At 37.1% G+C, this 27,943-nt stretch overlaps 1 protein-coding gene across 2 annotated transcripts; it reads left to right on the top strand.

Moving 5' to 3' along the window:
- The first annotated feature begins 21,421 nt into the window (after positions 1-21,421).
- On the top strand, positions 21,422-27,929 carry LOC117966100 (fibroblast growth factor 17-like). 2 transcript variants are annotated; one of them, XM_059013773.1, is made up of 5 exons: positions 21,422-22,295; positions 22,383-22,419; positions 22,987-23,164; positions 23,654-23,760; positions 27,152-27,929. In XM_059013773.1, exons 1-5 carry the CDS (start codon positions 22,270-22,272, stop codon positions 27,437-27,439), a joined length of 636 nt encoding a protein of 211 aa, XP_058869756.1. In that variant the 5' UTR covers positions 21,422-22,269; the 3' UTR covers positions 27,440-27,929. The 2 variants fall into 2 exon arrangements, with proteins under 2 accessions (XP_058869756.1, XP_058869757.1); XM_059013774.1 differs by having other exon boundaries at positions 23,020-23,164.
- Positions 27,930-27,943: the final 14 nt, after the last annotated feature.

Genomic DNA, 27,943 nt, shown 5'->3' on the forward strand with positions numbered 1-27,943 from the left:
AAACAATTTTGTAATTCTCCAGTAAGTAACCAAATGCATACTTTTGGCACTACAGGAACAAACCAGAAATTAAAGCGTTGTCAGCTCTTTCATGCAAGACCCTGTTGTAGATTTTAGTTTTCCAGACTTTTTCTTTTTTTTCATGCACCCAATATTGGGCCCTATATACAATGTTGTTTTGATGGAATAATTAATTAAAATTTGATAAGCAAGACAGAAACCAAGTTAGTTAAAGTTCATGGTCTAGTTAGTATAATTTCATAAACATCCAAAATTATTTAACTATTACAAAAAAAAAAAAAAAAACTTGTAAGTTAAAGCTTTGTGGATAGAACACTTTTCTTTATGTATTGGTGTTTCATATATAAGCACATCACCAGTAATGAATGTACACATCACAAGGGTGTAATGGGCAATAGCATGAGCCACTGGTAGAGTAGTGCCCATCTGCCATAGCTGCCAGGGACACATTGAGATGTTGTGCACATCCCAGCTCTGCATCTCCGGGGAAACAGATTCTTCGATAAGTTGAAATGACTTCTTACAATATATTTTCAGTAGACATAAAAAATAAAAAAAACTTGGTAATAAAACAAATATAACATTTGGTCTAATTGTATTGTTTTATGTTATTTATTTTTTAGCACTAATCTTGCAATTAAGTGCTTGAAGTTCCGGATGAATGATCCATTGTCAAGACTCCCAGTTGAGTCGTTTGCGTAAAGTAGTTTGCAATCTTGCCTGTTTTACACTGTTGGCTTGTGCTATTCATGACAGATTCATCGAGGTTGGGTTCCCGTCCTCCCGGGATTATAGGTGAAGGTCTGTGGGAGGAGAACACAGTAAGAACATTGATTCTGAAATGTGGTTAAGCTAGTCTATTAGTGCTCTCCTTTTTAATCGTTAGAATTGTGCACACCAGAACCTTCCAACACACTCGTGCAGTCATTTAATGTGTAACAGCCAAGGCTTTAAAAATAATTTGTTAACACTCGTTCACCTAGCAATCTCATGACTGCTGTCTTTTCTTCTGTTTCTTGCTTTGACTCGGACGAAGCCCATTTACTCTGCTGTAATGACTTCACCTCCTGTGTTGCATATAACATCATGACCCCCCTATGTGCAGTACGATACACCAGTGCAAGGCACAGGTGGAGTGTAATTCTCTGTAACTCAGGAAACGACCTCGCAGAGTCAAATTGAAAGTCTGGAAAACAGAGGATCAGCAAGAGGCGAGTTCTTTTTTTTTTTTTCTATTCAAAGTCGATGCACAGAAGGCAGACGCAGGATACTTTTGTGTTGATAACAGTTGTGTTGGCCGTCGGCTATGGCACAAATGGCTGGAGGTTAAGGGGTTAAAAATATAGATCATAAAATAAAGTGGATAATAAAGCAGGAGTGTTCAATGCAAGCACCTGATGTTTCCTTTCAAAACATGAAAAGAGTTTCGAAACGGTCTCAAAACCTCCCAGGTTTGGCGCCCTGTCCCTTTCAGTGTGCCCCTGTTGATAAGTTGAACAGCCTGTGCCCTGCAGAGACAGGGCAATTGGAGGGCATTCACACCTTGTTAAATTTTACAGCACGTACATTTGTCTGTGCTTCACCACTGTTACACTCTGGCTGTTCAGCCTTTGATGTGAACTCTTTGCTCCTCAAAATATTTTATTAACCTCTTAAAGGAATGTCAAACCAAGGTTTTAAAATCCATGTTCTTATTGGTATCAGCTGTAGTATCACTGGTGCCCCCTTTTTCTGCTGTAGTAGAATTTTTGTAGTTCTTTGGTTGTATGCTTCAGTTTGCAACATGCAGATACAAACGCTATAGAAAAGATGCTTTTTGGCACCTAATCCTTTCATCATGTTCAAACTCCAGCAGTTCAGCTACACTCAGAACAAAACCAAAGGTAACAGAATGCAACAGTTTATATATAGTGTTGCATTTTAAAATATTCACATAACTGCAGGATAAGCGGGACCATTATAAACGCTAACAAGAGTACATACCTTTATTTAAAGGATCGGTTTGCACACCTTCAAGCAAGACAAAAGCTTGAGAAGAGAAACAGGGGTCAATCCCGCATATGTGTTTGAGAATACTACAATAACTAAAATTGGTATCCAAATATAATACCCAGTGTATTACCCTAAAAAAACACTCTCCGAAACATCAGCAGCCCAAAGCGTTTCCAACGCAAAGGCAGTACATCAGTCCTGATACAATACCACAGCACTTCAAGGCATCATCGGAGTGCAATGGTTCATTATTAGAACACCACTGGCAAGTCAAAAAATGAAATGCAGTATACCGCCACTGTGGGACCATTCCACTGGTCCAACTGCTATTGCTTTTCAATGGCAGCATTGCCACTTAATGCTGGACTAATGCATACCTACTGTAGTGCCACTGTATTGCCGTTTTTGAATAACATTTTGGAAAATATAGAAATCTCAGCAGACTAACATTATTGATTATCCGTGCAAAGTACGTAGAGACCAACAAGTATTGACAAATAAAAAGTAGGGTGCGTCGTAATTTTGTGGTTTTTCTTTTTTAAATATATCATTATGTGTTGGTATAGGTACAGCACACTGGATAATGGAAAGATTGCACAATTTTAAGTTGGTTGATTTAAAAAAAAAAAAAAAAAAAAAAGATAATACTAAATTATAGTGTGCAAGAAACAAAGGCCGGTGAGCCGGGTGAAAAAGATCAAGTTACTTTGGGGACAAAAGTAAAAGCCAACCAGCCAGCCAACGTCTAATTCTGTGGTTTTCAAAGTTATAATTTAGGAAATTGCCCTTTCCTTTGTCGCCAGTCTGGGAATACCTGAAACTGTTTTCATCAAGCACCTTTCAATGAGAAAAGGCTGGTCCAGCCCTCAGTTTGAAAGTGCCTGTAGAATTAATAATCCTCTTGAGTGTACCTACATTGTAGCACCTGAATGCACAGCAAAGCTAGTTATTGTCTGCAGCTGTATTCCCTCAGGCTACTCACAGCTGCATAGCCACCTCACACTGCCCAAACCTGTGTTAAATACCAGCAAACAATTAGCCAGGCATCAAAACCATGCCACTAGGAGCTCATTGTTTTTAACAGGGCTTTGAATAGGCCCTGTTGTTTCCTATTCAGATTTACACTTTTGCTCACAGAGTGAGACAGATTGGGGGAGGAGTGTCTCTCCGTGGATGACCACTGGGTGGTTAGTTATGTCGAATGCCTTAAACTGGACTTAATTGTCACCTTCCTTTCACAGTACAGGTGTCTTGTGGATTTGCAGTGTGTATTGGAGAATAACAAAGTGTCCGCTGGAAGAGTTTTAAAAAAGAGCCTTGCAGGGGTTCTTTGCTGTTTTGTTATTTGTTTGCTTATTTATTTGCTTAAAGAAAAACATTATCATGGGTTAAAACTACCCTTAATAGCTGTTCTGTCTTTGATATGAAGGTAATATGTAAACACTATTATTATTATTATTATTATTATTATTATTCACTTAAAATAATAAATAAACACTTATGCTTGGATTACATTTTATCGCTATAACTATTTTATAAAATGTAACAAATTACCAAAACTATGATTTCTGTTTGCAATTGTTTAATGAGAACACGCATAATAAAAACTGCATTTAAAAAAATCACTTTATCATAGTTTTTGTTTCATTTGGTTATAAGATATTTAGCCCAGAAGAAAATTTTAAAAAGCAACTAGGATGTTGCTCAAGAAATAAATCCATGGAAAAGTTCCTGTTACGTAACTGGCCAACATTTATAAACTATTATTATACTTTATTTTGAAATAAAAAAATAAAAAATACATTATATTCATACTGAGTTACCAAATATTAATCATGTACAAATATAGTGTTCACATTTACCTTTTCCCTGCTCTCTTGTAATTTTGGTTGTTAAAAAAACATCATTTGGGGGAATCTGACTATCTATAGTGGGAAACACAACTTCTTAACATAAGGGAATGAACAAAGATTACCACCCCCGCCTCCTCAAAAGAATATAGAAAAGGCAAGTATTCTTAATGGACCATTTTAAGGAAATGAATGTTTAAGATAGTTCCTCCATCATTATATATACTACTACTAGGGTTGCCACCTGGCCCCATAATGGGGACAGGACAGGGTTTTGAAGTTGCTTTTAAACTGAAGGAAATCAACACTTGAATTGAGTGCTATAATTTGCTAAATTGATTCTGTTGATTAATTATCTCGAGGCAGCACGACAATACAATAATAGCTTTTAACAAATTAAATACATAAATAACTACCATCAGCAGTGACATACAGAGAGTGGTTAGGGCTCTGGACTCTTGACCAGAGGGTCCTGGGTTCAATCCCAGATGGGGGGATACTTTACCTAGATTGCTCCAGTAAAAACCCAACTGTATAAATGGGTAATGTATGTAAAAATAATGTCATATCTTGTAACAATTGTAAGTTGCCCTGGGTAAGGGTGTCTGCTAAGAAATAAATAATAATAATCATCAATATTTATTTATTTTATTAATAATTTTAAAAATATATATTTTAAAGTTTCTTCATAGTTTCTCCTACTCAAACCATTAATACTGACAGCGTGTACACATGATCAGTGTTATTATTGAATTGGGAGAGTGTAAATTATGGGCTATATATTCCTAATTACCAGGATATAAATAACAACTTTTAAATATTGATAACAGAAATGCTAATTTTACAAAACAAAAAAACATATCTTGAATAAACCCACACACATGTTTATTAAAGAGGCTTTTTTATTTTGTAAGATTTGTATTATCACAATGATTCGGATAATTAAGAAGCAGTATGTATGAAGCGAGTGTTTTGCGCTCAATTCAAGTGTTTATTGCTTTTAGTTTAAGGGCAACTTAAAAACCCTGTCCCGTCCCAAAGGGTTCCGGAATTAAGGGGCCAGGTGGCAACCCTACTACTGAGTGTCTTATAAAGACACTCCATGGTAGTAAATATAGCAATAATAAAAGAAAGTTTATTTTAGTGTTACTGGATAAGCCGTGCTGGTCCGTACACAAAAACTGTCACAGAAATCTATATGAAATCTTTGGAGAAGTACATTTCTCCCTCAAACTAATTATTGGAAATTGACCACTCGTCTGATATTGATGACTCATCAGTGTAACAAATGTACCATGTCCATGGAAGGTTTCAGATGCAGATGTAATGCGTTCTTTGGATGTATTTTAGTAAACTTTGAAATCTTTTCATGTAATTAAAAACGTATCCCAATAATATCTTTACAGTATACCATTGATATCGTCAGCATGTGTAATAACAGTGTACTCTAGCTCCACTATACTAAATTGTCCAACAATCACAAAGAAAGTAGGGTCAGTTACACGACTATAGAGGATGGTCCAGTATAGATGGGCTTTGCTTTCAGTTGGGTTCTGGGAAGCCTCTTGTGATCTGGAATATTTTTCAGAATAGCTCTCATATGCTCACAAAGGCTTAATGATGTTGCACTGGGATTCCAAATGGCTCCCTATTCAGTTCATATATACTGCCCACTGGATTACAGTTCATCTAAAGCTCCAGTTTATCCGGGGTCTGGGGGAGCCTGTGTTGGTTTATGTAGATGAGAGGATCCCCGGACCCCTCTTCTTGTGATTGCCCTGCCTGCGTCCATTAACACGACTGTTGTTTTAATAGGAATGTGACAGTGACCACCAAGGGCTTGGCAAAGCACTGTGATAGACAGCCTGTGTTTATCCCTGCTGTGGACCCCTCAACTTAAGCTGAACTGCCATCTGACAGATATGGGAAGAGGAGGGAGAGGGTGTTTCAGTAAAGTTGCAATGTTAGTTAGGACCTTGCACAGCCGACAGTCTCCTAGCAGAATGTTTATGATATTTCAAACTAAATTTAATATTTACTGTATTTAGGATACAATTCAAAATACAGATACACTAACAACATATAGTTAGACTGTGGTTACTATCCACTGATAGTTCCTTTAGCCGACAGTTCTGTGATTGTGAGGTTGGAACTCCATACATTAACATGTTATTGTCCCGATCATATTGTAAATAATGTAACAAAAGTGTAAGCAGTGTGGTTAATGTACCTGTTAGTGTATCCAAAATGACTTTTAATAATTAGCCCTTTCTCTCTGGAATGAACTATTTCACCCCAGCTATTAGGAATAGTCTTATTAAACTGTACAAAACTAGGTGTGAAAACTTCTGAGTCTTTGCAGATTGGATATGCAACTTTGATATGTCCAAAATCAAATCAGGGATGCTGGGTGGTGTAATGGGTTACTTTACTAGCATCTAACTTGGGCAGCATGGGCTGGAGTCAGCTTCTGGTAGCACAGATGAACTTAGTTTCCTGGTCTCGGATATGTACTTGCACATATGCTTATAAATGTTTATTAACATATGCTTATAAATGTTTATTATATCCTTATAATACACATTTAATATACTTTGCCATGTTTGACCGTATTTTTTTACAACGCTATACCTTACTCATCACTATGCTCCCCTACACTTTACTAAGTTTTCACCATGGTAAACCTTCATGGTATATTTTATTAGACGAATATTATGGCTTGCTCTGACTGAGTACAAGACAGTCGTTGGTTATTATTATTACAAGTAAAGATTGCATTCTCCTAAAAGAGAGAAGCCAGAAAAATAAGCGACTGGCCGATTACCTGTAAGACAGCAGACAGAAAATAAAAGTAGGTTTCGTTTTTTTTACACAACAGACCCCTGATCAGAATACACTTATCTTTGCTTGAGGCAAACTCCTGCACAGACACAGCTGCACCAGTTTTGCAAAAACAACCAACCGCAGCTTACAGTAACTATCTGCAATGGGCTCCCCCTCCACACACAGCCACGCGCACCAACGGCTTTGGACTGCAGCTAAGCATGTCTCATTTACTGTCTGATTGGTGACCTCACTCCATTTTATCAAGTACTCTTTAAGAAACAGCTACAATCTTTAACAACAGCCGTTCATGATTGGTTGATTTGTTAAACCGCAGCTGGATTTGTAGCTCAAAACACATATTCTTGTTTGCCAGGATTACCATTAAAAATAAGTCGGGGATTCCCTGATACCGTAAAAAAAAATATTAATCAAGCCATGGTTATCCTAAAGGGTTTATATTAATTAAATCAACCTCTTAGTCATATAACAGGTGGTAGATGAGATACATTTTGGGAACGTTATTTTAAATCATAAGTGCTTTGATGTAAGATGTAAAGCTAATAAATTAACTGAATAAAAACATAAGAAAATTTACCAACGAGAGGAGGCCATTCTGTCCATCTAAGCTTGTCCGGTTCGTAGTAGCCAATTGATCTTGGAACTTTGTCAAGTTGAGTCTTAAAGGATCCCAAGTGTTTCTGTCTCCGAAAAAACTAAATAGCCCATTCCATACCACTCTCTGTGTGAAGAAGTGTCTCCTTCCCTTCAGTCTATCTCCACTTCATTTCCAACTGTGTCCTTTGGTATTGGTTTGGGTTAACTATGTCAACTTCTTTTAAGATTTTAAAGACTTCAATCATGTCCTCCCTCAATCTTCTTTGTTCCAGGCTAAATAACTTCTGTTTCAGCATTTCTTTGTAGCTCCGTCCTGTGTGTCCTGTAATTAGTCTGGTTGCTGTTTTTTGGACTCTCTCCAAGGCCACAATGTCCCTTTGGTGCTGTGGTGACCAGAACTGGACACAGTATTCTCAGTACAGTCTCACCAGTGCATTATACAACCTCATCATAACCTCCTTGGATTTGTACTCTACGCTTTTGGTTCTATACCCAAGCATTCTGTTTGCCTTTTTGATGGCTTCCCCGCACTGTGTGGTTGGTGACAGCAATGAGTCTATTACCACACCAAGGTCTTGCTCTTGGTGAGACTGTTCTAGATCTATCCCCAAATGTGGTATTTGGATCTTACATTTTTGTTACCGGTATGTAACACTTTACATTTGTTGACATTTGAATTTAATTTGCCACGTTTCTGCCCAGTTCTGTATGTGATTCAAATCTGTTTGGATTTCCTGGGTAGCTGTAAGCAGGTCTGCTACTCCCCCAAGCTTTGTGTCATCTGAAAATTTGACAAGTTTGCTAATTATCCCCTGATCTAAGTCATTGATGTAAATAAGAAACATGAGTGATCCAAGAACGTAAAACAAATGTAAAACTTACCTCAAATGCCATGCGAATTCCACACTTCATACGAAAGGTCAATTTAGAAATACCAAAAGAAAATTCATCGAATTCAGTGTCAGTGCTTTGCAGGATTTCTCTATATGAACCAGCATGGCTTATTTCATTCTACAAGCAAATCCAACTGGATTTCATAGGAGTAATGTACAAAACGTCTAAGATGTATGCGAAAAATGTAACTAGAACAATCCCTTATTTGTGAAGTAATAAGATAAAAGGCATTGAAACAATTATGAAAGCTAGTGACATTTTCTTCTCCCCCCCTCAATCTAGTTAAATGTCTTTGGCGTGACAAAGGAGATGGCTGCTGTAATGACCTGCTTTGGAACCTGGTGACAGTCAGTGTGTGCAGGTGAGTGGAAACAGGAGCTGGACTTTATTTGCTTAAGTGTTTAAGTGCTGTCTCTGGAGGTGTCTAGTTACTCTGCCCTCCATCCCTGACCCCTCTGACCTTCCCGCACCATCAAAGGCAAGCCAATTACATCCATTACTCTGTGTGCGATCGTGAACACAATTGTAAGCTTTTGACTCCTCAGAAATCACACAAAAAAATTAATACATTTCCGCTACTTCGTATGCAAACCAAAACTAACTTGAATTTGAAAGATGATAATATTTCTTATAACCTTTTAATATATCAATCTAGGAAGAAAAAAAATCATCGCATCATTTGTGATAGTTTTGGTGTAGTAAATTTCTAAACAGATTTTTCTGTAAATATAATACATGTAAACCTACATTATGTGCAAACACACAGTTTCCACTCTCCATGTGCCTGTCTATTGTAATAATAGTTTCTGATATTTGTATTGAATTGGTCTAATCAGTGTCTGATATAAATACGCCATTGTTAAAATAAGCACCATCACTGGATTTCTTTCTTCTGCTTTGCATTTACCAATGAAAGTCATTTTTCTTATAAGGTTTTGGTATGTGGCTCTCTGTGTAAAAAAAAAATCCTTAAATATAATTTGTTTCTCTTTGCTTAAAAAACAAACTTTCAAAAAACAAATTGTAGGTCAGTGCAGACCCCTGGTTTGATGTCCCAGTGTGTCTTCCTTTTATCTTGTTTGCTTTTGTAATTATATGCCTAAATATCTTTTTCTGATGGGTTGCGGAAAAAGGGGGTCTGAAACCCAAGCTGGCCCAATTCTTCTATAAAACGGTCTGTTGCAATGAAAACACTGATTGGGAGTTTAGCCTGGGTTGGTAGATAAGGCACAAGATTAAGGTAGAATCTGTTTTGAGAGCGAGAGAGAGGCAGAGGGGGGGGGGGGGGGGGGGAATTAAAAGCCAAAAGATGTGCCGAAAGATTGCAGGACAGCCCTCTGTTTAGGTCCTTTGGAGGTCAGAGAACAGGTAAGAGTCACCTCAAGGAAGCAGATCATTTCTGTACACAAAGAGTCAAGCTGGTTCCCCCAGCTACAGGAGCAGAAGAGCTCTGTTAGAGATGCCTAGTAAAACATGACAGCTCCTAGTAATGCATTCTGTTTTTTTTTTTTTTTTTTAAACAAGAACATCAGTGTTAATAAATGTAATCTAAATTGTCAGTAGCAATGTAGGTAGTCCAGAAATCAGTTTTACAACATTAATGCATGCAAGTAAGAATCTTAGTCCTAAAAGTATCCCTATTGTAAAATAAACGTTGCAACAAAAACAGCAGAAGCTTTTAGCAGGCTGCTAACTTTTATTAACAAGTTCCCCAAATTGTTTTCTGCTCCTACTGCTATAGCACAAAGCTTGGTCAATGTGGCTCGTCGTTTTTTAACCCCAAAAATGTTGTTAACATCGTTAGAGACCACTGAAGATGATCTAGTTTTCAAGCAGGTCCCAAATTCCATATTTGTCTCTAAGAGAAAGTCGAAGGGGGGGGGAGATTCTGTGTGTGGTTGAACTGCAGTTGCTTGGCCTGCAATGACACAGCACTTTCACTACTGGTGCTGTTGCTCGTACAAGGAGGGTCTCTGAGTTTACTTCCCGGCGAGAGAAAACGGAAAATCCCTCCGGAAGCTCAGCCTCGCTGTTGATCAGGTGTGACGTCCAGCCGGCAGTGCTCATGGGGAGTGTGCAGCTGTTACACTAAAGTGTCTGTCTCCCAATAGGAGGTCCTGAGTTGCAGAGCAAAGAGCATTTGAAACAGCAGCCTTACAGGGACAGATCCAATTGTGCTCCTTAAAACATGTCTAATACCTGCCCTAGATCTTTTAATGGATTCCTTATACAATTCAACTGACAGCACTGGATTCGTCAAGGAAATTACAGTTTGGGAAACCACAGCAAACAACCTCCACCTAATTGACCAATACATTGACTGTAGGCTGGTCAGTTAATAAGGTGTATTACATGATTTATTAAATTGTGCTTGTGAATGAGTCAACAACCAGTTTGAATGTATTTCTAAGGAATTCATTTTTTTAATGGACATCTCAAAGGACCTAACTGTATTTGAAAAAAGTTAATTATTTCACTACAGTAGATAAATGTATTAAATTCCCTATCGTAGAAAGGGCGGAAACTAATTAAGCAATATATAATTTATTAGCAGGCATTACCATCGGGTAGAACAGCCTGTACAGACAAGGTCAACTACTAAGGTAATGGAAAAAGAGTTTCATTTTTTTGGAAACCAGTAAGAAGTGTATTTATTGCAATTTTGAACAATTAAATATTGAAAGTATAGATTTATTCTCCTTTTCATTGTTTTGATTTACTTCGGTTTTATTAAACTTGGCATTCTATCTGTGCTCTGCAGTAGCAAACTGGTCCCCTTAAATCTTCTAACTGATGCATACCATCATTAATCTGTACAAAACCAAACATTCATCCCTTTAAATATGCAATCGTAATACAGCAGTACTACAAAGAAACAGTATTGTTTCATGAGAAGTCTTTTGTGTTATAAAACAGAACTGAAGAGAGAACTGAAGGTCAGTGGGTGTCCACAGTGCAGGTAGCTCGCACACAGACGGCAGGTCTTCCTTTGACACTGCACTAAAACTCCGGAACCATTTTGGGGATTCCAGCACCTTCACCATGTTGAACACTCAATTGACTTTTGTTTGTTTATTGTTGCGTGTGAAGAGATGTATTGTATGTTCTTTGTTAGGTGTGCCTTTTGTACAATTCACTTATATCTTAAGCACACCATTATTGGTCTAAAGACATTTCAAAATCAGAACAAAGCTAGAGAAACACAATGGAAGGCACAATCATCTAATACAGTCACTGAAAATAGGGTCACCCTTTACATAAAGTGTCTCTAATTACTGTGTTCTAGTAAATACATGTGTGCTTACACATAATTACAATGTTATTATGCATAGTTATAATGTACTTAACGAGTAAATCTTTTTGCACGATATATGTAAGTACACAATAGTATCAGAAAAGAGGTTTATATCATGCAAACCAAATTACACATTAAGCACATTGTGCAACTATGCATAATAACATTGTAATTATGTGCAAGTACACATGTATTTACTAAGTAACTACTATGTAAATACACAGTAGAGACATTTATGAAAGGTGTTACCGAAAATAGAAAAGCAAAGTTTATAATTTAACAGAAATATTTGTATTCATAATAAAATCCATTGCATGGTATGATACAGTATGTAATCGCTATAACCTCATTTATAACACAGATGGCCGCAGCTTTTCATTTTTCGCATGAGTAAAATAGATGTTTTCGTGTGAATCTTGTAACAAGGACAGCGCATTCCAATTTAGTTGCCGTTTATATTGTATTTCACTTTTTTCAAAGGCTGTAATTTAAAGCCTTAAAAAAAACAGTCAAATAAAAAGACTGATTTCCCCTTTGGGAATAGATTTCACACGAATTTTGGGAGCATAGCATATCTGAAATAAATGGCTTTTTTGCCGAATGTTCACGGTGAGGTCACATTTTAGAATGTTAACTATAGTTACAGCTACTCATATAGTGAATAGGCTATCTGGAAGTGTGGTTACTAGTTCATTAAATACTTCATTATCGTTCAGCAACATCTATTTTCAATGATATACAGTGGTCTAGAGTACTTGTAATTGCAAGCCTTTTGCACAAGTCTGACAGCCTTCTGTTACAATGTGCTGGGGCACGATTGTACACGATTCTAGCTAGAATGAGAAAGAGGTTAAGATGATCTGTGGTTAGCCTGTCTAACATGAAAAGCTTGCACAGTACATATAGCAAAATTTGAGTTTTAATTAAGATTTTGAAAGCACCAGACAGCCTGGACTTAAAAAAAATATTTTCACAATACAAAATATAAAACCACACTAGATATCAACCACAGTGACTTCTTTCTTTTTTTTAACCCAGTTGTATCTATTCTACAACTATGGGGCCACACACAGAAGGCAAATGGTAGCCTTATGGATTCCTATAAGTTACCGATCTTGGGTGTCGCACAGTGTGCTCGAACCCCTTTCCCTTTTTTTTAACTTTATTTTATTTTTTTTGTTTGTTTTTTGCCATTTTTTATTTTTTTTTAAATTTTTGTTATTTTTATTTATTTATTTATTTATTTGGTTTTGTGGGTTTCTTTAATTTGAGATACATGGCTACTGTAGTGATCCAGCAATGGGGTTACTAAATAAAAGTACCTCGGGGTTCAAAATTTTGGATCCAGACATAGCCCTCGACCTTCCCCTGGATGAAAGAGGAGGCCATGCAAAGTTTGGTTGCACTGACTCCTGCGGGTTCCAAATGCATGAAGAAACAGACAGACAGACAAACTTTCTTCTTTATATATTAAGATTACATACATCTCTACTGGCATATCCCACTACTGAATTTGTTCTCAGATACATGGACTACACTGCCTTTTGTAATATTGATCAGGAGGTTAAATATATCTTGTTGATACGGTTATCCACCCGATCTCAATGAAAGAACTGCATACAGCAGTATATATCAGTATCTTGGTGTGTTCCAGTATCCTGAATGTTACACAAATCATTAGTGAGCAGGCAGCCCCACTTGGTAACAGAAGCAGTGTCCCACACCGCTGTGACTGCTGTTTTTAGTTGGTTCCTCCACTAGTTTGCTCCCATATGCCTCCCTCTCTCTCTCCACCTCCAGGTCTTACCTCCTACCAGCTTAGAAAAAAACCCAGGCTTTGAAAACTCAGTGACAACCGTGGCAAGACTTATGGCTCCCTTGTTGTTGACCCAGGCAAAGCACACAAACAAATTGTCCATCATCGGCTAAGTGTTGATTATCACTTTGAAGAAGGTCTAGATCACTCCTGATTGGAGATAAAAGGGGTCTAGTTAAAATTTACAGCTTTGTCAACTGGGTCAAATGGCCGGCTAGCCTTTTGTAAGAGGGGCTCGTGCAGTAGTTTCTGTTCCACCCATTTTTAACCACTTACCGCCGGTCTCTTGTTTTAAAACAAAGTGTCTAACTCCTCACCAACTTTGTGGGAACACAGCCCAAAAGAAATGTTATAGAACAACGATCAATCACAGCCAAAAACGAACACACTGTCTAAAGTGCAAAGATAGCATGCACTTGTATTGGAAATGCCAGCCATATGGTAGAATGGTTTTCTTGAGGGTGCTAGGTGCTTTCTCCACCTTCATTTGACCCAGTCTGAAATGCAGACAGACATATTAAGTGTAATTACTTCTATTATGTATAACAGATTATGTATTGCAACCTATTTATGCTAATAATAATAATAATAATAATAATAATAATAATAATAATAATAATAATAATAATAATAATAATATAAAGGAGAAAAAAATTAAATTGACAGAACTTTACAAAAAGATTATCCTAGGATAACCGATTAAATCATTTCAATGTCTTGTACTGAAAATGAGCAAAGATATGTATGGGCAGCAGTGTGGGGTAGTGGTTAGGGCCCCACATAAATAATAATAATAGTATGTAAATTATTAGTTATTTCCTAGACCTGTATTGAGGTCTGTAATGGCAACACAATAGATTGGACCAAAGATTGCACAGGGTTCCTGATAGCTGACTGTTACTGATATGGTACCATGGTATTGCACTGGTTTACCAGTGTGTATTGGGTTATAACATTGTGGTGCCATTGGTGTCTGAAAATGGTAACACTTTACATTGTCTCTAATTAGTGTGTATTTACATAGTAGTTACATAGTAAATACACGTGTACTTACACATGATTACAATGTTATTATGCATAGTTACAATGTACTTAATGTGTAATTCTTGTAGCACGATATATGTAAGTAGACAATTGTATCAGAAAAGGGTTAGAGTTAGGGTGAGTGGGGTGGGTTAGGTTTTGAGTTAGGGATAAGATTAGGGTTAAGGTTTTGGATTAGGGTTCTATCATGCAGAAAAATGTACACATTAAGTACATTGTAACTATGCATAATAACATTGTAATTGTGTAAGCACACGTGAATTTACTAGGTAACTACTATGTAAATACACAGTAATTAGCAAAACTTACTGTAAAGTGTTACCCTGAAAATATGAACATGTTACTATTGGGGTTTCAATCTATCAAGGCAGCCCCATACCATCTTAACTGATGTTATGTTGTTACAGCCCCCTGAATACAGAACATTGCCTATGTATTACCATTGACGGTCATTCGGTTAGGGTATGCACTGTTGGTCTCTTGGGAAGTAAAATACAGGGACTATCATTTTAAAATGCTGGTTTACAAATGTTGGGGTAAGGACTATTTTAGACGTCAGCTGTACGAGTCACTTTGAAAAGCAGGGAAGCAACACCATGTCACCTCTGTGCTAGTATTTTGTCACATGTGTATTTATTAGCAGGGCTCAAATTAACTTTCTATAGGACTAATTCATGTGGCTCTGAGGTAAACCCTTAAGTCAAGATGAAAAGACATCTGTAAATGCCTTTGCTAGTGCATATATTTATATATAGAACATAAAACAGCGTCTGATATTCAATGCAATAACCAATCAGCAAGCTTGAGTATAAATGGAACAGCAATTCCATTGCTAGGAATCTGCAATCACCAAGCCATAGTTTACCAGAAGAGATTAGTGTTTATCCAGCTATTAGCTGTACTTGGAATTAAGACGCAAATGACTTTTATTTTATTTTTATTCCACAAAGATAAGAGTTAGTATAAACAGCTGTAGCCAATATTTTTGCATCACGTTGAGTGAAACCTGCTTGAATAATGTTACGTTAACATATTGAATTACATACAGCTTTGTATTTCTCCGTTTACTTAATGAAAAACTGACAGAAATTTTAAAATGTGACATTTTGAAATCTAACATGAAATACTGTACTACTGTTGTGGCTTCCGGTATACTTTTGCGATATCATGTTGTGGTTTCTTTGATTACATGATGTTAAATAAAATATCTAAATTATGTTCATATAGATTTTTTTTTCTAAAGTATGTCTCAATCCTAAAATTCTAGGTGATGCAAAACTTATGGCCGTAGCTGTATTTGCTCAATAATACTGCTGAGCGACAATAATGTTAATATTACTAGTGTAATATTTTTTTTATGTGTATAAATGTTAGCAATGTAAAGGTGGCTACCGGCTACTGGAGTGATTTCCATAAAGGCTTAAGAGGATTAAGCTTGAAGAGACACCAGTAAATAAGATCAGGTTGCATGCGTTCAGATCCTGCCTGCACTTTGTAAATGGGGGATTACAGCTGGGTATCTGGATTTCATGAGGCTGCATTTCTGCACATGCCCAATGTGCCGAGATGAGGAGTTCAGCCTCTGCAAGCTCTCAGACATCCAAGTTTGCCTGTTCAGGAACTGTGAATTCCACAGTGGTGAGGAAAGCTGTCACAAACACATGCGCACCCCCGTCTGCAGCCTCCCGGACATCTCCCACTGCAAAGCTCAGGAACGTCTGCCGTCCCCCACTGCAAAATTACCTTTCACCCAATAGCGGTTGTATTTTAAACTCATTTTAGGCTGGCGGTGTTAAGATCCGCCACTATTATTAAAATAGACTGCGTTGTGTTAAGCACTACCTTTTCATGCTTTGTTGTTTGAAATCTAGTTTTCAAATGTCTGTATTGATATACAGTCTGGTTCTGAGGGATTGCAATGCATTCCTTAGGCATATAGACAAGCAATGACATTCATACAAATAAGGCAATACAGCAATGCAGCAGTACAGTATATAGAGGACGCTAACATTGGATCTTATTTCTTCTTTAATTTAGAGTGCCTCATATTATTTTCCCCCATTTTTTTTTTACCAAGTGAGTCACTTAGCAGCAGTTTTATGATCATGCGTTAGTGGCGCCCCATATCAACCAGTATGGCCCTGCCAAGGACTACTTTTGCTCCTGTTTCTGGATGGGGTTGGTCCATTTTCACAGTCAAGTGGTTGATAATCAGAGCCTTCCTGTTAGTCATAAGGACCTGTCTTTACCAGCTTAGAGATCCCAATGCTCTTGTCATACACATAGAGCACTACTAGAAGGAGAGTCAAAGAGATGTGAGAGGGCTATGAAATGTGCTAGTGGTTATCAGTGAAAATAAACTTGACATTATTGATTATTTCCAACTGTAATACAGCACTCACTCGATATATCGCGGGTGTCGGGGTCCAATATGAATCCTCTACATATCGAGGGCCACGATATAGCGAGAGACCCATAGAAAAACAAACAGCATGATAACAAATACTGTACAACCACTCCCTCGTTTTATCGGGGGCGTCAGGGTCCAGTGTAAATCCTCTACACAACCTGATTTTTTTCATTTTTCGTATAAGAAGCAGCACACTGTTTTAATTCGTACTGTGGAGGGTAATTGCTTCTCATCAACTTCAGTCTCCAATTCATTTCATGAGTCTTCATCTCCTTTCTCAAATGCACAAACCCGCTGCATTGAAATAATCCATTGCAACATAGGAGGCTTGTTGCTAGGGAGCTGACATCACTGCCTTGTGGCTTTTGCTAGTGCATTGCTGCCACATGTGAACACCTCGTTGGCTAAAATAAAAACCACTTCAGCAAGTAGATATTTAATTAGCTTGGTGTCATTGTGCAGTGCGTGTGTATATGATAACAGTACAATACTAATGTTTTGTTTGTAACTGTTTTGTATATTGTTGTTTGTGATGTGCAGTACGAAATAAAACGAACAACAATTCTAAGTGCCTATGTATACCGCAGCTAAGGCATACGCAGTTAGACAGTAAAAATGGGGAGCCAACTCCAGGACCACGATATATCCGAATCCGCAGTACAGCGAGGGGCGAGATAACGAGGGGTGAGTGAAGTTTACAAGTTGAAATAAAACCACCACGTGATTTTTGTACTTGTGACCACTAGGGGGCGCATTTGCAGTGTGCACCTGGTCATTTCTTCCCATCTGAAACAGAGGGGTTATTTTTATACTGGCCTCAGTACAGAAACCTTGTTCAGAGTCACAGGTCAAATACGCAGCATTTGATATGCCAGATATTCATGAGAAGGAAACCAGTAATGAAATTTAAAAACACATTATAGGATAGAAAACTGATAAAATAAATAAATAAATAAAAATAATAAAAAAAAACAAGCAAATTCAGAGGGTATGCAGTATTCCTTGGGAAACTGAACAAAATGAAAGGGATGTGCTGAGACATTATCATTGCGATTTTATGGCAATTTCGTGAGATGCTGAACCTTGTAAGAGAAGCTGCTGCCTAGGTTTCATCTGCTTTAGTATCATTGTAAAGCAGAAATCACATTTGTATATGTATGTATTTGTCTGAATGGCTGTCTATACAGCACAGGGTCAGTGCAGAGCGTTGGGATTCGGTGATATAAATTGTATTGCACTGCCTCGTGTCTAGCGGCGGTACCGCGTTCTGTGGTAGAGGCAGAAAAGTGCAGTGGTGCCTATTCCATTCCTACAAAGATAAGAAGACCTGATCTTCTAGTCCATGTTAAAATACGTCACGTTTTCCAAATGTGAGGACAATTAGTAATGAAAGAGTACACGTGAATGGGAAGTATTAATAAGTGAGGCAACGTTGGTTTGGGGGGGTGAATGTTTAAACAAAGCAAAATTGACTTTAAGCCGGTAGGATCCCGCTGATGCAGATCGCTAATACTTTCTAAAGCCTGTGCATATCAGATATCGGCAGATGCTCTCAAAAGGAAATTGATTTTCCAGTCTGTGTGTGCAGACCAGGACCGTCTTGTATGAAACGCCAATAAGTACGTTCTCTCTAAACAGCTTTCACATTTGAGACCTTGGCATTTAACTACAGTAGTCATAACAATACAGCATGGAAACATTTCTAGGCAGTTTTGGTCTTAAGCAATGTGGGAATTAACAGGCGAAAATGTTACGTATTGGCCAACATTACTAGGCATTTACCCATGAAAATGTTGGACTTGTAATAGGAAAAAAAATGAATTTGACTGTTACAAACTACCTTAGCTGTTTCTTACCCTGAAGTTAAAGGTTAAGAATTTGTTTGTTCTGCTATTTATACCTTCACCAGGACAGAAGCCAAATAACATATTCATTCATGCTGTTATTGTATTACTTGTATTGTAACACTTGAAATGTATTTGCTTGCGATTGTAAGTCGCCCTGGATAAGGGCGTCTGCTAAGAAATAAATAATAATAATAATAATAATAATAATAATAATAATAATAATAATAATAATAATAATAATTAACTTTAGAAATACTAATAGAAATTTGACAGAATCAACGTTGATAAGAAAAAAATTAAGACATTGAAAAAATACTTATTTTAGTATTTCTTTTTAATACAACAGTATTGTGTTTATAAAATAGGACAATATTGTTTTTTTCTCTATTTCGCTAAAGCATGGATTTTTAGAGTGTGTGTGTGTGTTTATATATATATATATAGCAGAGCAGAATAGCCTATGTGGATTTAGGTGTAATTCAATTATATGACAGGTGCAATGTCCCTCTTTCACTATTTATAATTGTCACTACTCTCACGGCACCGGTGTAGGCCGCACTTCTCAGGTTTTTTTTTTTGGTTTTTTTTTTTTTGGGGGGGGGGGGTTGTAAAAGGTTATCAAACTAATCAGGAAATCACCTGTTATTTCATTGGGCAACTTCCCTTTCGCATTACCGTAGCGATACCAAACCAGCTAGAGCTTTGAGTGCTTTTGTATCGGTGATTATAGGAACAAGCAGATTGATAATGCAAACAAAACGCGCTCCAGCAGTTTTTCATGGGGACCTGACATCGCGAACACTGTTCGGATTAGATACATGATAGCTGTCTTGTAATTGTTCCGGTATGTAAAGCATCTCTCTTTAATTACATTTTCGTGAGGAAATGCTGAGTTATTTTCGGGTTAGTTAGTGGGGTAACAGCGAGGACAATTGTTTGAATGCGGTAGCTCCTCAAAGCACTTGGTTTGAGTCAATACCTGTAATATAGGCCTACTGTCAAGCAGCAAATTAGAACAGCGTTGCCTTTACATATATGTAATGTGTTGTTAATGTATATGTAACACTTTATTTGAACTAAAGAACAAAACATTACAAAATGAAGGTTTAAAAAATACAAATAAACACATCGTTTTACCAGATTTGGATTTGGGAATAAAGCCTATAAAAGTAACTTTAAAATATATATATATATATATATATATATATATATATATATATATATATATATATATATATATATATATATATATATATATATATATATATATACTGCGCATCAAAAGAAACTGGATAAAATTCACTAGATATGATTGAAAATGACACACGCTGTTTTAGAGCAGGTGCGGTGACTTTTATTGTGCTGTTTAACAATTGACATCACGAAGATGCTGCAAAATGAACTGTCGATCCCGGGCAGATGTTGTGACTCTTGGTCTCCCAGTTGGTGGCTCTGTCATTGACAGTGTGTGTCTGGTTAGACCGTCTGGCCAGGTTTGAAATTGCTGGCTGTGAGCACCCAAGACGGCGAGCCACAGGCGCTGCTCTCTTGACAGACATGGCATATTATATATATATATATATATATATATATATATATATATATATATATATATATATATATATATATATATATATATACGTGATTTTCTTTATTGCTTTTATTCAAGCTTGCAATTCAACAGCTGAAATCACTCCATATCCAGCGTCCAATCAACTGTCTCACGAATTGGGTGATTAAGTGCATATGCTTCAGTCATAATCACTCAAGTGTGTCATGGTCAAGGATGAATGAATGATCGAGTGATTAAAAAGAAACCAAAAATATTTCGTCAATGTCCATCATGTATATACCATATCTTTTTTCGAAAATAAATGTGTTATAATAGTGATAGTTTTCTTTTGATGCTATATATATATAGTGTGTGTGTGTGTGTGTTACGCGTTTAAATCAAGTAGCCTACATTCATAATCTAACATGGCACCGAATATGAAGTGGGTGATTTAAACGCATTGAATAATTTAATTACGTTTTCCACGACGTTAGATGTAGAAGGGTGTCAAATAGTACACACACAAACAAACTAAAAAGTTTTAAACACGCCCTCTGTGGGATACTGCGGGCTCGCGGTGAGCAGGTGAGCGCTCGATTCACTGGCTGTCACGTTTGCCATGGTGTCAACCGAAACCCCCGTTAACAAAATCCACAGACATCGTGAATTAAATTAGCAGAAAGTGTATTCAAAGCACCTCCAGCATCTTGCAATTTCTTAATCCGTTTTAAATGCATATATTGCCACACCCCCAACAAATAAGGACGCACAATTTGGAAAGTGTTATAAAACGGGAGACTAAAGGTATTTCATGTAGAGAAGACGCTGGCGCTCAGTATACTGTATGCCGAGTAAGATGCTGATTGTGGTGGTTCTGTCTTTTATAGATACATTTATTTACGTGTTTTAATGTAGTCTATTCTGCTGTATGTTTAAGACGTTTTCTTAAGATCGAAGATCACATTGTGATCATTTATGCCTATGTATGCACCGCATTCAATACAAAATCGGTTATTTAAGATATTGTCATGAACTTTTCTTTTTTTCTTTTAATGTCCTGGACATTCTTAATTAAATAAATGGATACAAAATATATTTCTCACTTTGAGGTTCTTGTAAGGGCACAGAGTATTTGAAACTTAGTATTTGAAAATAGCTATATATGTTAGGATCGTGATCTAGTAAGATTGTAACGCTGTAGAATCCGCAACACTGAACGATGGACTCTAATCATGTAAATGCGTTCTGGGTTTCCATGCACAGGAATCGGCGCACTGTCCCTTTAAGGTGCCCGTGGATAAGTGTTTGCAAAAGAGATGCCTCTGGGCAGCGATTTGCTACGCAGCCCGTCATTAGCCCCCCACTGGAGGCAGTAGCCAACACTTTAAAACTACTGGGCTTTCCAGGGTAACACCAGTTAGTTCGTTCGCAAATACCCACCCACAAGACCCCTCCCCACCCCCTCTCGCAAGCCACAGCCTCGTTCTCTTTCTGTTCACACCTTGGTTTCATAGTGAATCACCGCACCGGGCAAGAGGCAAGGAAACTTCTCCCTTGGACTGATCAGGGGGAACGCATTGACAGGCTATAGCAGTACCAGATGGAATACGCAGAGTGGCATTATTCATTTAGAGCATTGGAGAATCGTACGCTTTGACTCAGGCGCAAAGGCGTTGCAGATTTGTATCCTATTAAAAAAAAGCGCAACTGCTAAGGACCATGGATTTGAAAGGTTCTTCGAGTTAAAATAATTCCACTTTTGATGAAACTGAATGACAGACGCAGACCGGGCTTGTCGTTGCTTCATGGAACTAGTACTATGCAACCAGTGAATACACGATTCAATTGACTGGTATACCAAGGAAGTAATGCGTGCCACTACGTTACCAATCATTTTTATGGATTTATGATATTTGACAATTTACTGTAATTGCGCAGTAACGACAAGTTGGCTTAAAACCCAACCCCGGACGGTTTGGATAAATTGTGCAAAGTTATTAATGTTATCGAGTTCGTCGAACTGCCAGATTTGGGATTTCTGTCCATTTTGGGATTTACATCGTTTGAGAATCACTGAGGGACAGGCTCAGCCGGAAGAACAGCAGCTATGTATTCACACGGCTACATTTACATGTAAGCGATTTCCCTACAGTTTCATATTCTGCAATTTTGAATGTAGTCCTTAATTCTATTTTTATTATTATTTTTTTATTTCTGTAGATCTTTTCATTTCCTTGTGCTGTGGTGCAATGCACAGGTGAGTTGAGCGAATACAATCAGCACCCGGTGCTTTTTAATACCAATTGTTATATAAGCTACTAACCTGTGTTGTGTGTTTATGGATATAATTATGTTCTGTCGCTAAATTACTTCTTGGACAATTTTTATTTGCTTGGAATATATTTCACATTTTAAATTATTTTAAGTGTCTATTTATTTATTTGTTTGTTTATGTGTTTAATTTTTAAAGCATATTCACAGCATCTGCCTTTTTAGCAAATTTAACTGATATTTTTTTAACGATTCCTTGCTAAAGAATATCTTACAATTAGCAATTAGCATCTCCCACGTATTTTTTGTTAAATTAATTCATATTAATAATTAATAACTGGTAACCGATATTAGCGAAATAAATGCATGTGTTAATGTAAGTTTAATGTTTGATTAATTTTAATATTTTCAATGTGAATCCCTTGCTTAGCTCAAGAGGCAGCCTCACACTGTATATTGGCATGTGTATTTTTAAAAATTATTTTATATACATTTTTTTAATTACTGATTTAGCGCAGTCAGAATTGATTTTATGTTTCCCTTTGCAAAAAAGGGGGAAAATCACCCGTCTCCTAATTTTAACCAGTATGTGAGGGACCAGGGCGCCGTGACAGACCAGCTGAGCCGGCGGCAGGTCCGGGTGTACCAGCTCTACAGTCGAACCAGCGGGAAACACGTTCAGATCCAAGGCAGAAAGATCAACGCCAATGCAGAAGATGGCAATACGTTCGGTAAGAATCCTGCACCACAGAACATGCATCTCAACTGGAGCAAAGTGAATCTTGCTGTAGTGCAAAAACTAATATTTTGTGCACTTATATAATAAGCCATTAGTGATATATATATATATATATATATATATATATATATATATATATATATATATATATATAATCACATTTTGTTATTTAAGGAAATACTAATTCAAGTGGGTAATGTGTATTTGCAATTAGATTTAAAAAGGGTCAATAATAGTTTTATATTGTTATTGACTGTAGCCTATTGATTTTGATTTCCATGGTGAAACCTACAAGTCCCAGGCTGAATATGAAGTTAGAGTGGCGAAATTTAGATCAGTCACTGCTTGGAAAAAAAATAATAAACCCAGTATATTTCTATATAAGCCCATTACATACCATTATACATTATTGGCTCATAAATAAACTGTTTGGAAGTATTTCAAACTAAAATACCAGATTTCTATTGTCATTTTGTTGCAGCGAGACTGTATGTGGAAACGGATACATTCGGCAGCCGGGTTCGGATCAAAGGAGCCGAGAGCGGACACTACCTCTGCATGAACCGCAGAGGAAAACTTGTAGGAAAGGCAAGCCATTCACCTTTTTATCTGCAGTAACTGTTTAAAACCCAGACCATGCCTCAAATATTGAACTGGCTCAAAACAGGTCTTCTATGAGCCTAGATGTAAAGTATTTAGGAATTGGGCTGGAACAAGTGAGAAATACTGCTCGAAGCTTTCTATCCTTACAGTTATAGCTGTTTCGATATACCAGGATTCTGCGTTCTGGTTATGCTATAGTGGGGAATCACAAATCGGAACCTTTTTTTTTTTTTTTTGTAAAGTTGAATTAATAGTACAAGTCGGTGGTGTGTACATATATCGCACTAGTTTACCTTGTGCCAATTTTATACAGTGTAGGTATTTAAGTTGCTAAAATTGATGGTCCACAAGTAAAAAAAAAAAAAAAAAAAAAAAAATGAACAGCATTTAAAAAGTTTAAAAATACCTGGGCTCATAGACATTTAATACATCGGGCATTTCAATAATACATGACTTAAACAATCATCCAATCTGATTTAACACTGAAGAAACATTTTAGTTTCACTCTTATTTATATCAGCTTAAACCAGCTGTCTGTTGCAATAATAAACTGGTAAGGAAATCATGTCCTGACATTTTTAAACTGGGGAGTAATCCTTTAGTCTCTTCATCTGAAGTTCAGAAAGTATAGCTTAAAATGGACTGTGCCGCAGTGAAGAATTTCTTCTAAATTATTTGCTGCTCAGGCACAGCCTGTGACACTCCATTCTTTACAGCATATCTCACTTTGGTCTGTGGGTAACAGTAAGATATAGATTATAGGTCAGAATAGTTTCTCTCTCCGTCACCGTCCCACATAGAATAGACTGTGCCCTCCCAGGAATGGAATATTAAGTAATAGTTAAAGAGATCGCTCTTCCAATAATGATCCTTCCTGTTAAGCTGTGAGGCAAGCCAGTCATACAGATGAACAGACAAGGACCAGCTTCATCATGCATTTAATGCCTGTTTTTTTGTGTGTGTTTTTGATTCTGTAAGGTGTTGAAACTGTATTTAACATGTGTATTCCTGCTCCGTTTGTTGCTCTATGTGAGTTTGGTTCATTTGAAACCTGAACGTTTGAAACACTTGCAAGCCAAGTGTGAAAACACCCAGAAAATAAATAACAGCTTTGAAATGATAGTGTAGCTGCTGTTCCTGTATGTGGGACTACACTGAAGTACTGGTACTATGAAGTTATCTGTTTGTTGCGTGGTGATAGTCACAGACCGTCACATCTAAATTATTACCTAATACAGCTGTGGCCAAAAGTTTTGCATCACCTTAAATTTTAGGATTGACATTCAAAAAAAAAAACTTTATGAACATAATTTTAGTCTGCAGAGTTTTTTCTATTTAGTTTTTTTTATGGATTTATGATCATGACAGGTAGGCTACAAGAAGAGTAATTGTATCAACTTGGTTAATATATGGAACACTACTGGGATCAGGAGCTGCTACTTTAGCTTAGCTGATACAAGGTTGAGCCCAGATACTGAGATCCCTGTGGAAAGTTACAATAGGGGGCACCAACAAAACTGGGTATTAACGAGTGGATGGACCTGTGCTAGCCTCAGGGTGATTTGCATCGGATAATAAAGCAACCACAGTGATATCTCTACTGTCCAGGATCTATTTTTTATGATCTAATAATTCAGCGATGGAAATAAGACTCCTAATGCACAGCAGTTTCACTCATTCCTGGAGCTTGATTAGCCCCAGCGTATATAGGTAACAAGCTCAGGTGTCTTATTAAATAGTACAACCAGGAATGGACCAAACTGCTATGCAATGGGTGTATTATTTCCAGCCCTGTATACAGCTGCCCTTTAGCTGTGCATTAATCACACCAGTGTTTTTATAACCCCCACTTTGAAATCCAATAAATACAGAAACAAGAGTAGAAAAGGAATGCAATGAAGCAGTTTTAGGGTGACGGTATTAAGATCCACAGTTGATTACATCATTGAATTCGACCCCTTTGGGTCCTGTGCTCTGTGTCAATGCAGAACAGGGAGGGTGTTGGTCTGTGTGAAAATCTGTGTCTTCAGACTCAAAGGTCACAAATGTATTTCCTGCTGGGAAATGGAAAAAAGGAATCAATGTTTTCTAACCAGAAAGAGAAATCATGTATTGTAATGGGTTTTAAGTCAATACATTACTCATAGCAACGGTGGTATGAAGAATCTCTACGTATCTTAACTGTTTCATAGCTAGACAAAAAAAAAATCTAAATAGCCAAACCATCCGCAGAGCTGGCAAACATGTTTTTGAATGGCTCTATAGTCCTGCTATATAGCCACATACAATATATGAATATACTGCAGGTCCTGGAACGTATTACTCTTTCTGGGAGCTTAGCAGCTGGACGGATGTTGTTTCTGTAGTGTAAGTAGTAGGTGCCAGTTTTCGGTAAACGATTTCTGCCGATAAATACCTGCCAAATTTAATCTTCACGTTACTGGTATTTATTTTAGAATAATAAAATCAGAATCTCCACTTGTTTTTATTTTGAACTCCATCTCCCAACATCCCCTGCTGAGAAAGAATGCGTGCGAAAGCCTTCCCACGTCAGTTCGTATCTGGTTTGTTGTTGTACTGTGATGGGGTGCAGCCTATTTTGTGGTGGTTTTGTGTTTTTTGTATTGTTTAGAGCGAGTTTGGGGTGTGGTTCAGTGAGAGTGAGAAGACCTGTGTGAGAGAGTGAGTGGTTCTTTTTTGGTATAGTTTGTTTAAAGCCTGTTTTTGTGTTTGTCTTTTTGGTTGGCCATCGTGCCTTTTGTTTTGTGTATTTTGTTTAATTAAAAGTCTTTTATTTTCCCTGCACATCCTGACTCTGAGTCTCCTTACCCCGGTCAGCCTGTCACATGCACACACACTCCTCACATTTCAGAACGATCCTTGATGTCTGCTGCCAGCTTGGGAAAATACGCCTGCATTTACTACAATCAAAGCAGACTTTATTAATTTTAATACTGTTTTGGTGAAAAGAGTGTTTTCATGTTTTTAAGTTGGGTGTACAAAGTTCCTTTCAACAAAGCTGACAAACTGACTGCAGCGCAGTATTTGTTTTCCAAAATTCCTTCATTTGACCTGGCTTTGGTTTTCAGGTGAGCAAATGCCTTCTATTGGTGTCACAAGCTGCGGCTATAACGCGTTTTGTTTTATTGATGTTAGTACTGCTAATATGACATTACTGTTTAACTTGTTTATGTATACAGATTTTTAGCAGTTTCTATTGTGGAACATGGGTAGGTAGGAGGGTTGTTTTAACTGATTTTTACCTGTTTCGTGGTCCTGAAATTAAGTACCGATAAGTACCTTTTATTTTTTTTAATGCTGAAAACCAGAAGCTATACCTTTTTATTAATATTTCTATTTATTCTTTTTTTTTCAGCCGTCTGGAAAAAGCAGAGAGTGCCTCTTTACAGAGATTGTCTTGGAGAACAACTACACAGCGTTTCAAAACGCGAAATATGAAGGCTGGTACGTTGCTTTTACGAGGAAGGGGCGTCCGAAGAAAGCGTCCCAAACAAGAGAGCACCAGAGGGAGGTCCACTTTATAAAACGGCTCCACAAAGGCCCATTGCCTTTCCCCAACGAGAGACACAAACACTTTGACTTCATCAGCTTTGCTCAGCCGAAACGGGCCAAGCGCAACAGAAAATCACCGACTTTACCTTAACGGTATTCAAAGTGTAAATAGGACTGGTCTGTCTCATAGCTTTTTTTTTTTTTTATTAAGAAAAATATTTATTTTTTATACTTAAATCCTTTTAAATAACAAAATTAGAATGTTAATTAAAACAAAAAGGTCATTACAGTATATAAACATGGAAATTAATGTATCTAATTAATATTACTGTATTTGTCAACGCTTTCCAGCTAAAAAGAGAACAGCAATGGAAATATGATCCAGCAATAAATGTTTATATTTGGGCATAAGCTATTCTGTTTTTTTTATCTAGGCAAATATTTTTTCAGAAAAAAAAGACAGGAAAGAGGCGATTTCATTGAAGAAATAAAAATCCTTAAATGGTCAAAATAAAGTTACCCTAGGTCAATACTTCACTGTGATTTAGGATGAGAGGGCATTAATGGAAGCCAAATAAAAGTAGGTTCAGAAATGTAGAAAGCACTTTTTACGCATGCATGAAACAGCCTACCATGTAGTAACATGTAAGACACT

Source organism: Acipenser ruthenus, chromosome 46, assembly GCF_902713425.1.
Source record: "Acipenser ruthenus chromosome 46, fAciRut3.2 maternal haplotype, whole genome shotgun sequence".
NCBI lineage: Eukaryota > Metazoa > Chordata > Actinopteri > Acipenseriformes > Acipenseridae > Acipenser > Acipenser ruthenus.